Here is a 12,010-nt window from a genome sequence, read left to right on the forward strand (position 1 = left end):
ACAGAGAGGTCTGTATAAAAAGTGTTTATTGTGTTTGAACTGGTGAGAATGGCACACTTTGGCATTGCTCGAGGATTGGGCGAGAGCGCGTCTGCAAACAGCGGCTAGTTTGACGAGAGTGACGGAGGGCTGTAAGGAAAACCCTTATATGGAGATGGTTTGGGTGTGTTTTATGCAAATGACTAACCTTGTGCACGCGGCCGCTCATTTAGAATACTCCAAAGTAACATTTTTTTTTACAGTTTATGGTACGAACGTGTTGTGAATTAAGCAGATTTTTTTTTTTAAATATATTTATATTATTCGTACAAATGCGTAATAATCCACACAATTATTAGTGAATTTGTGATTTGACAATGATTTAATGACATCAGTCTTTGGCTGGGTGGCACCTTAATGTGATATGGAAGTTGGGGTCTGTCTATGATACAATTAATCATAGTAATTATGTTTCGCCTTCTGTAATTATGCATCTCAGTTATTTTGATGTATGCGTGTGTCATTTCTGATGATACATCAATTTCCAACTGTTTCGTACATGAATACATATAGCAAATTCATTTTGTGCTCCATGTGCGTGCTGGAATCACACATGCTGGTTTTTCACATTAAATGGCATGTGGCACATAATGTATGTGAGTTTCTGTTGCAACTCATAGGGGACTACTCTCAAATCTGCAGAAGTGAATTAAATTTACTCCAATATATTTTATTTCCCACTTTTGTTTTTCAAACTCATTCTAGTACATTACATCTTCTGTATATGCAAATGCAATTACTCAGTCGTCTACAGAAAACTAATTAGTGGTGCTTTCTAAGGCAAGCATAATTTTTACAACTGCTTATGGTTAGGCCCTAGGACCAAATCCCATGACTTTTATTGCTGCCAGTCCACATACAGTATAAGCAGTTTTGCATTCGTAGTGGAGGCCTTGGTACTCTTTGTGCTTTAGAAATGAATGAAGTTGAGAGGTTTTTTTCATTATTCATTATTGAATATTTTTCATTATTTTCCTAAGCAATCAGACTTGTGATTTTTGCTTGGTGGACAATAAAACGAGTGAAAAAAATCCTATATACTTATACTGGAGGAGGAAAAGTGAGCTATATCTAGAGAACAGAATACCGTAGAGCTCTGGGTGACGTCTTTTGACAACACCCAGTATCATTGTGGTGATGGGTGGTGCACTGCACCACTAACATAATTTTTTTTCAGGAAAAGATTTGTATTCTATTTGTATTCTATTGAAAGCTTTATTATATTATACGCTTGCATATAGCTGAAAAGATGCCCAGTAATAAAGGAAACCCTACTTGCCTTTTATTTCTGTATAACTTTTACATTCATATACACATTACAATCATATTATTTGTAGATACATTCTTACTAAAGCAATTTACAAGTGAGTTTGTGTTTAAGTGACAAGTACCTAAATTCATACTAAAGCTAATGTTCAAGCGGTGCTGAAAATGCAAATACAAAAATGCATGTCATTACAAATGCTTGATGCAAAAAGACAAATTGAGTACAGCACTGCATTATAGTTAAACCACATTATAGAGATTCCATCCATCCGTCCGTCCATCCATCAGTCCATCAGTGGAGAAGAGGGGATGTTAACACGAAGGCTGCTAATCTTTTTTTTTTCTTTCTCCTTGTCTAACTAGCACTATGAGCACCATTCTCTCTAGAACATTGGATATTGTTGCACCAATTAGATTAAAAAAGGTCAGAGAGAAAATTAAAGCACCATGGTACAACAATACTACGCATGTTCTAAAGAGAGAAACCCGTAATTTAGAGCGTAAATGGAAACAAACTAATTTAGAGGTCTTTAGAATCGCGTGGAAAGACAGTATGTCACGTTATAAAAAGGCCCTAAAAGCGGCCAGGGCTGAGCACCTCCGCAAACTAATAGAAAACAGCCAAAACAATCCAAGGTTTTTATTTAACACCGTGGCTAGACTAACAAATAAACAGACGTCACCTGAACAAAATATCCCGTTACAGTTTAGTAGTAATGATTTCATGAACTTCTTCACTGAGAAAATAGAAAGCATCAGAACCACAATTGTAAACGTTCAATCTTCAATCCCGCCTTATAATTCAGCCTCAATTAACACCCCGCAAGAACAATTACAGTGCTTTACAACTATAGAATAAAAAGAATTAAATAAACTTATCACTTCATCTAAAACAACAACATGTTTTTGATGCAGAAAAGTTAGTTCATGCATTCATGACCTCGAGACTAGATTACTGTAATGCTTTATTAGCTGGTTGTCCTGCATCCTCAATAAACAAGCTACAGTTAGTCCAAAATGCAGCCGCTAGAGTTCTTACTAGATCAAGAAAATATGATCATATAACACCGATTTTAACATCACTACATTGGTTACCTATAAAGTCCCGTATTAATTACAAGGTATTGCTACTGACTTATAAAGCCCTAAACGGCCTAGCTCCAGTCTATTTAACGGATCTTCTATCGCCCTATAATCCATCGCGCTCTTTAAGATCACTAAATTCGAGGCTTTTGGTCATACCTAGGATATCCAGATCCACCAAAGGAGGGAGAGCATTTTCACATTTAGCTCCAAAACTCTGGAATAGCCTTCCTGATACTGTTCGTTGCTCAGACTCGCTCTCCCAGTTTAAAACTAGATTAAAGACGCATCTCTTCAGCCAGGCATTCATATAATATTTTTAATCTTACAGTTAAATCCTGTCTCTAGTTCATAAACGCCAGAGGAGAACTGGCCCCCGACTGAGCCTGGGTTCTCCCAAGGTTTTTTTTTTCTCTCCATTAGGTCACCTGATGGAGTTTTAGGTCACCATTAGGTCACTTGATGGAGTTTTTCAGTTCCTTGCCACTGTTGCCTTTGGCTTGCTCAGTTGGGGATATTTTGGGGATATTTAATTTTATCAAGAAACAAACCTTGTTGTATTATTTTAATTTAATACTGTGAAGCTGCTTTGATACAATCTGTATTGTGAAAAGCGCTATACAAATATACTTGACTTGACTTGACTTGACTTGTCGGCTCCACTCTGTCCTCAAAGGCTTTGAGAAGACATGACACCCAAACACCGGAGGCTGATGAGGCCTTCAGAAACAGACTGCAGAGATCAGAGAATGAGAGAAGCAAGGTGTGTTTGTCTTTGATATTGACTCAGTGTACATAAATGCCATAAATATATTATTAATCTCAGTGCCTCGTATGCTATTCGGATAAGCTTATGTAAGCTGTGATTACATCTGGTTCTGTACATTCGAACCTAAACAATCATTTAAGATTTGTAGCACAATATTTTCATTTTTTTATTAACTTTAATGCATGTAGCATCTTTGATCCTGTAACAGTGTTAGACTAGTAATGCACTGTTGATGTAATGCATGTGTTAAAGCAGATTAGGAAAGCTTTTCAGTACTCAAGTATGACAGTAACAGTTTTTGGAGGGAAAAAAAATCATAGAAATGATTTAAATCATTCTAGTTCTAAATGTACAAAATAATAATAATAACAAGAACTGCAAGCAGTTATACAGGGCTAAAGTGACTGTAGCGCAATGCAGAGCAGGAAGAGCAAAAACAGCAGAAATTGAACGTACATGGAAAATCAGGTAAAGAAGTATAGGTGAGAATGAACTCAAAATGAACAGAAGTTCAGATGAGAATGAACACAGAATGAAAAAAAACACACTTATTTCTAATCCAAGAGGAAGAAAGATTAGTTCAACGCTTACCCGGTAAGCTATAAAAGAATTGAAATGACATAACATTACACACAGTTTTATAAAGTTGTACAACACAGGACTCAAACCCACAGTCTCTGGGTGAGGTGCCTATCGCTCATTTCGTTGCACCACTGGGAAGACGTGTGTTAACACAGATGCCGAAGTTCAAGTGAGAATCAACTGGGGTCTGAGGGGGTTTTGGGGCCATGGAGAAGTTTTGACATGCCCTGACATTTGTGCTTTTTTTCAGTTGCTTATAAACATATTAATGGCTAAAGTCTCATTACACTGTATTCAGCACAAACTTGGCAATAATAATATGTGAGCAACATGTACATGTTTATCTATACTGAACAAAATTATAAACGCAACACTTTTGTTTTTGCCCCCATTTTTCATGAGCTGAACTCAAAGACCTAAGACTTTTTCTATGTATGCAAAAGGCCTATTTCTCTGAAATATTGTTCACAAATCTGTCTGAATCTGTGTTAGTGAGCACTTCTCCTTTGCCGAGATAATCCATCCACCTCACAGGTGTGGCATATCAAGATGCTGATTAGACAGCTTGATTATTGCACAGGTGTACCTTAGGCTGGCCACAATAAAAGGCCACTCTAAAATGTGCAGTTTTATCACACAGCACAATGTCACAGATGTCGCAAGCTTTGAGGGAGCGTTCAATTGGCATGCTGACTGTAGGAATGTCCACCAGAGCTGTTGCCCGTAAATTGAATGTTCATTTCTCTACCATAAGCCATCTCCAAAGGCGTTTCAGAGAATTTGGCAGTACATCCAACTGGTCTCACAACCACAGACCACGTGTAACCACACCAGCACAGGACCTCCACATCCAGCATCTTCACTTCCAAGATCATCTGAGACCAGCCCACTGGACAGCTGCTGCAAAAATCGGTTTGCATAACCAAATAATTTCTGATCGAGATCCTAATGCCCATTGTTGTGCCATTCATCCACGACCATCACCTCATGTTGCAGCATGATAATGTACAGCCCCATGTTGCAAGGATCTGTACACAATTCCTGGAAGCTGAAAACATCCCAGTTCTTGCATGGCCAGCATACTCACCGAACATGTCACCCATTGAGCATGTTTGGGATGCTCTGGATCGGCGTATACGACAGCGTGTTCCAGGTCCTGCCAATATCCAGCAACTTCGGACAGCCATTGAAGAGGAGTGGACCAACATTCCACAGGCCACAATCAACAAACTGATCAACTCTACGCGAAGGAGATGTGCTACACTGCATGAGGCAAATGGTGGTCACACCAGATATTGAATGGTTTTCAGGCCATTTTCACTGTACAGGGCAGATGGCAGACAGAGTGTATGGCGTTGTGTGGGTATATATATATAATTTATTTATTTTCCCCTCACTTTAATTTGATTTTCTCCACATAAACAAAATACATCACACAATTACAGATACCATTGAGATATCACATTTATGCATTTATAGTCATTAGTAAGTATAATAATTCCATCTCTATTGTAAATAAAAAGGACCATGCAGCAAACAGAGACAGAACAAGGTTAATTCTAAGTTAAGAAATAATAAAAAGGAGATATACAATTATGGATCTGTCATATGATGCAAATTATGTTCAAAAAGCATTAAAGCAGAACTTGGTAACTTTTTTAACTTAATAAAACTGTCTAGAAATCATTTGGATGGTTAAACAACCTGTTCTAGTGATATTGGTGATTTTCCCCGCTCCCCCCAGCGTTCCCAGGCAGAAAACCAACCTTGCAACTTGGGGACTACCGTCCCGGCAAGATAGAAATTGAAAGTCTCGTGAGAAGCGAGAACGAGCGCGAAACACAAATTGCTTTACGGCAATTCGACATAAACACACGCATGTATGATGTATTACCAGATTACCCACCTCGGTAGACATAGCTCCACACAGTTGGCTTGCTCCGATCTATGGAGCTTAAAATATGACAATATGATTTGAATTTGAATTGTGTAAATTTGAATTATTTACAAGTGAAATCTAACAAAATTGAATTTTAGGTGGTAGTTTAAATAGTTATGAATTAGATTTTTTTAAACGAATATTGAACATTTGAAATTTAACAAATTGAAATGTTTTTATGGCTGAATTTTATAGACATGTATTTTCAAACAGCTAGTTTTTTTGTTCTGAATTCGTATACTGCAAATATTCAGTTTAAAAAAATACAGATTCAAGTTTTCAAGATGAAGAAATTCGGAACTTCAAATTCAGTTTTTTAAAATTCAAGTTAAAAAATTCAAGTTCAAAAATTCAAGTTAAAAAATTCAGATCTTACAGAAAGTAGGTCACAGGTCATCCACAGGGAAGAGTAACGGATCTCAGATAAGTCGAACAGAGCATTTTGGCTGCAGTGCAGTAGCTTTCTGACGCAAACGCGGTGGTGCTTCAAGAGAATCCATGTATCTTTCGTTCAGTTGTTTTTTTATTTAATATTAAGAGTAGAAAAATGAGAAAACACTGCTTGAGTATTAGATTTCTAATATTCTAGTAGCCTAATAATAGTCCGCTGCAGCAGTTGCACGGAGCTTACAAAACGCGTGTATTGCAACTATAGGCTACATTTAATTTTCTCATCAAACAACTAGACTAACGAATAGCTCGGCACAACAGAAGAGCCTAATGGCTTTTTCTCTGTGTAGACCAGCAGTTGGTCTGAATTTGCTATAACCTATTTCCGGACTGTATAGGCTAAGTCACGTTTTATCATGAAACACGCTGTGATTTATTCCAAAGTGACTCGGGCATATATAATGCATTTAACGTTAAATAATCTGAATGTTGACTTTCAAAAGTAGGCGCGCCAAAAAGGCTATTCGCTGTATTTTGGTTAATTTTTGGTGAGCGCCAGAAAGATCTAAGGCCCCAATGAGCCTTTCAGTCAGGTACTGTATGTGGCTGAGAGGGAACTACAAGAAAAACATTTGTTTGTAGTTTATTTAGAATATAGTTAACAATATAATCCAAATATAAATGAAGGTCAAAGGCACATTTTGAGTACACAGTCATACCTGGAAACATCCTGTTAAAATACTATATAAGTGAACATCACAGACCTGGCATTTCCAAGGCGTTTGGTGTTTCTATGCACTGGAGAATTTTTTAGTCAGCGAGCTCATCTTACCCATATTCATGCAGAATATGTCCGATGCTGGCCAGTACCAGGCCACTGTGATTCTCAAATCTGTGAAAAAGAAAAAACACCTGTGAGCATACTGATAACAGGATTATAGCAACTATTGTATTAACATTAATATATTGTCCACTCTTTACAGAAAACATAATCTTTGTGATCTCATGCATGCACGTATTATTGCACAGTATGTGAACAAAATTTGTATATTATATCTTATATAATATATTTAGCATATGAGCAGAAATTTGCAAACAAAAGCTTCATTGATGTGGCAGTAGTCTATTTTACAGTAAACACTTCATAATCTATCCAAAACAGATCAAATAATCCTTGTCTAAACATTCACATTGCATCTGTAACATATTATATTCGTATTTAAGTTATATTATAGAGCATATAAATGTTAATTGGCAGTTTAATACGTTACTTTCACAGACATTTTATTTCAGCATATTTCAGTCAATTTCACTCATCTCTATACAGCAAAATAGTTTGGGAAAAGCCAAACTAGTCAATGTGTACTTGTTCATGTAAAAATAGAAGGTATGCATCAACGTCACTTTCCCGCCAGAACACGCCCCCCTCAGCTGGACTAAGTGGCAAAAGAGCCTGCTTTGTGACTGGATTTAATAGGGGAAAATGTGAGTAAAACAAAATATTATCAGTTTAAACCTAAGGTTGGACTCGATATAGTGTTTCTTACAACTTACCAAAGATCCAGTGATCCATGGATATTGACATGCAGCCAGGAATCGTGTTTCCTGACATTTATATGTGCCTGATTTTGATGCCGGGGAAATACATAAAGCAAATTTGCCTGTGACCGCTTTATATAAATACATTATAGGTAGGTCTAAATCCATGTGATCACTTATATCAATGATATATCGTCATATCGTCCAGCCCTAAAACTTGTTTTTTTTGTCAGTTTTTATTTAAAGTCATCCAATTATGCAGTTATACAATATAAAACAACACAATATGTAGGGTATGATTTTACATCTAAATTCAGCATATTGACACAAAATGATAACTGCAAATCCACCTTTTGCTGCCTGGAGTCCAGTTGTTTCTATTAATCTATAATGTATATAATATGTTAAGAGCTCGCTTAAAGGTCCCATGACATGAAAATTTCACTTTATGAGGTTTTTTAACATTAATATGAGTTCCCCTAGCCTGCCTATGTTCCCCCAGTGGCTAGACATTATAGCCGCGTTTCCACCGAAATTACCCGGAACAATTTGTCCCGGGAACTTTTTTCCCAGGAACTTTTTTTGCCCCAGACCGGTTGCTTTCTGCGTTTACACCGCGGTCTAAAGTACCGGGAAGGTAAACTGCGCGTAACTGCTCCTCCCAGTCTGCGACGGACAGTAATCAGTTTTGAGCGCCACATTTATAAGTATGGAGGAGATTCAAACTGTGCTGCAGTTATGTATTGGTTTACTAACGAGGTAATTAACAAAACAAAATAGACGAGCACTGATACTAAAGCGTGTTCAGAAAGCTCGTATGCGTATAAAATTAGACAACGTATGTTATCAGTTATGTTACCCCTCCTTGAACTGCCACCTTACCGTGGTGGAGGGGTTTGAGTACCCGAACGACCCTAGGAGCTATGTTGTCTGGGGCTATATGCCCCTGGTAGGGTCTCTCCTAGGTGACAGGTCAGACTAAGAGCGGTTCAAAAACCCTTATGATGCCTACAAATTCGAGGACCGTGACGTCGCCCGGCATGGCGCAGCCGGGGCCCCACCCTGGAGCCAGGCCCGGGGTTGGGGCTCGTATGCGAGCGCCTGGTGGTCGGGCCTCCCCCCATGGGGTCCGGCCGGGCTCAGCCCGAAGGAGTGACGTGGGGCCACCACCTGCAGGAGGGACCGTAAGGGGCCGGTGCTAAGTGGATCGGGCGGCAAGTCGAAGGCGGGGGCCTAGACAACCCGATCCCTGGACACGGAATCTAGCTCTAGGGACATGGAACGTCACCTCTCTGGCGGGGAAGGAGCCTGAGATTGTGCGTGAGGAACGGCCCCCCTGATCTGAATCCGAGTGGTGTTTTGTTATTGGACTTCTGTGCTAGTTACAGCTTGTCCATAACGAACACCATGTTCAAGCATAAGGGTGTCCATCAGTGCACATGGCACCAGGACACCCTAGGCCGGAGGTCGATGATCGACTTTGTGGTTGTTTCATCTGACCTCCGGCCGTATGTCTTGGACACTTGGGTGAAGAGAGGGGCGGAGCTGTCAACTGATCACCACCTGGTGGTGAGTTGGATCCGATGGCGGGGGAGGAAGCTGGACAGACTCGGCAGACCCAAACGTACTGTGAGGGTCTGTTGGGAACGTTTGGCCGAATCCCCTGTCAGAGAGATCTTCAACTCCCACCTCCGACAGAGCTTTGACCAGATCCCGAGGGAGTCTGGAGATATTGAGTCCGAGTGGACCATGTTCTCCACCTCCATTGTCAACGTGGCCACATCTTTTCAGGATGCCTCCTGGACGCCTTCCCGGGAAGGTGTTCCGGGCATGTCCCACCGGGAGGAGACCCCGGGGAAGACCTAGGACACGCTGGAGGGACTATGTCTCCCGGCTGGCCTGGGAACGCCTCGGTGTCCCCCCGGAAGAGCTGGAGGAAGTGTCTAGGGAGAGGGAAGTCTGGGCATCCCTGCTTAGACTGCTGTCCCCGCGACCCGGCCCCGGATAAGCGGAAGAAGATGGATGGATGGATGGATGGATGTTATCAGTTATTGTGAGATGCCATGGGACGAACGCGCAAAAATTTCCTCTTTCGCAAATACGCTTAAAAAAAGCCTGAACCCTGTCTATCAATCATAAATAGTGACAGTCTTGTAAATAGTTGTTTGTTACTAACCTCAAAGCGCTATTTCAATCCTGTTATAGTAAATTTGTAACATGGTTTGGAGTGCCTTGCAATAGATGACAATGTGTAAACATAATGACTTAATAATAAAAGCTGTGGCAGAAAAGAGACGAGCACCGATAAAGCGTGTTCAGTAAGCTCGTAATGCTAACGTTAGATATAAAATTTGTTAGTTATCAGCTATTGCGGACATTGACCGTGAGATGGCTGGGACGAACGCGCAGAAAGTTTCCTCTTCCACAAATACCCTTAATAAAGCCTGAAACTCGTCGCCAGTCCACCAGTTTTTTTATTAAATTCCATATTTGCAGACAGACAACTCTTACTGCATGAAGCCATGACACGAACCGCAATATATTTTTTTTAAAAGGGAGGTTAAAAATAAATAAATGCTGCGTGGAGTCATCCAACCAAAATGCGGCGTGAACACAACCAATCAGCTTGTGCAGCGCACAAGTCCCACCCCTGAAAGTTCCTGAACTTTGAAAAAGTACTACCTCATGAGCAGGGACTATCGGAGGGGGAAATATTTACCCGGAACTTCATTTAGACCCTGGTTCCTGCGGTGTAAACACATCAAGTACCAGCCCAAAGTTCCTAGTTCCTGGGGAAAGTTCCTGCGGTGGAAACGCTGCTTTTGATAGGTGTGAACCAAGCCCTGGGTATTTTTGAGAAAATGAAAGCTCAGACAGGTGAATCTAGAATCTTCCCTTTATGTCGTCATAAGGGGAAAGGTCACCTCCCCTTTCTCTTCTTTGCCCGCAAAGAGAATTTGGCCCGCCCATGAGAAAATGAGCTGCGTGACCATGATATTGTTTTTTCCTCAAGAGACATCATGCAAACAGACATTCGCAAAAGAGCGAAGCATGGCAGTTGCTCAGTGTTTGGATGTACAAATGAACACAAAAGTATTTTTTTGTTCATTCAGAGCCTCTGAAGAACCAGTGGGTTATGTGAATTTCTGATGTGTAATTGCTCAAGTTCATACAGATAATCTTTCTCTCAAAATCGTTCAATACTGTTTATGCATCAGTAAATCAAGCCAGTGACTAAAATATCAACTTCACTTCGTTTCTCTTAGTAGGATGAAAATAATCTTATTTAAACTGTGATTAAAATATAATACAGAAAGCGATCAAAGAACAATCCCTTTCCAATCGCCTAAGCTGTCAATCACACAGTTTATCTGGACACTTGCCAAACTTATGAAATCAATGATGCTGTTACGCTGCACAACAAAGCTCTTACTGTACTTACCTCATGTTTGCATTGGTGAAATCATTAGTGAGAGTGCAGAAACTGCGTTGCAATGATAAGATCTTCATTCACGCGATCAACAGGCTGTCATCTGCTCAATGCTCATCACTGCAACCTTTTATGTGATGGGAAGAGATCTAAATACTTAAAAAACTTCTCACGATTCGTTAATCTCTATAGCTGTAATAGTAAAAACGTATAATAGCTGCTTCTCACAGAAAATGGAAGAACTGGTGTATGCTGGAACCAAACTATCCCACTCTTTTGCTGCAAGCCCCCAGATATCAACCATAAAACGGCAGGCACCGCAACCACCAAAGCCTGCTCGCCCTCCCCCTCCTGTGAGAGCCCTTCGGCCTCTGCCACAACGCCAGGGCCCACACCCTCCTCCATCTGCTCGAGGTGAACCAAAAACAACTGATACCAGTGATATGTGTTGGGTCCCCGCTATGATAACAGTAACTTTCTCAAATGTTTATAGAACAAGCGGGAACCCAGTGTGCCTGTATCTTTCTCTATTGCTGTTCTATTACAAGATAGAAAGGCAGGGTTATTCAATTACAAATTCAGTTGGGCCAGATTTTCAAACCAAGGTTTGCTTGGCCAGTTATTTTAGCAGCGAAGCAACTCGTAATGACACATTTTAAAACCAACACAAACAAAATGTATTGAATACATGTAAGGTTTATTCACCCCTTGCCTAGGCCTACCTAGGCTACATATCTGACCTATCTGATCACAAAGTGCATAAAACAAAATAGTGTACAGTAGTAGATAAGCAACAGTGTTGGGGTAGTTACTCAAAAAAAGTAATTAGTTACTTCTGTAAATTGTATTGAGATTACTTTACTAGTTACTGCGTTTGAAAAGTAACTTCACTACTTATTACTTTACTTTCAAGTTTCTTAATTTACTGTGTAGATACATGGACATCATAGCCCTATCATCACCTGTCTGCATA

General features: G+C 40.0%; 1 protein-coding gene across 3 annotated transcripts in view; it reads left to right on the forward strand.

Annotated features, from left to right (window-relative positions):
* cep128 (centrosomal protein 128) overlaps positions 1-12,010 on the forward strand; it is a 178,759-nt gene that overhangs the window by 12,869 nt on the left and 153,880 nt on the right. Inside the window, exon 9 of one of the 3 annotated variants that reach the window (XM_084433349.1) lies at positions 3,065-3,151. The exons of the other annotated variants lie outside the window; for them this stretch is intronic. Coding sequence (XP_084289475.1) covers positions 3,065-3,151 — 87 coding nt within the window. The remainder of the gene's footprint in view (positions 1-3,064; positions 3,152-12,010) is intronic. 3 annotated transcript variants of the gene reach the window in all.

The sequence above is a fragment of the Rutilus rutilus genome (assembly GCF_951802725.1).
Source record: "Rutilus rutilus genome assembly, chromosome: 15".
Taxonomy (NCBI): Eukaryota; Metazoa; Chordata; class Actinopteri; order Cypriniformes; family Leuciscidae; genus Rutilus; species Rutilus rutilus.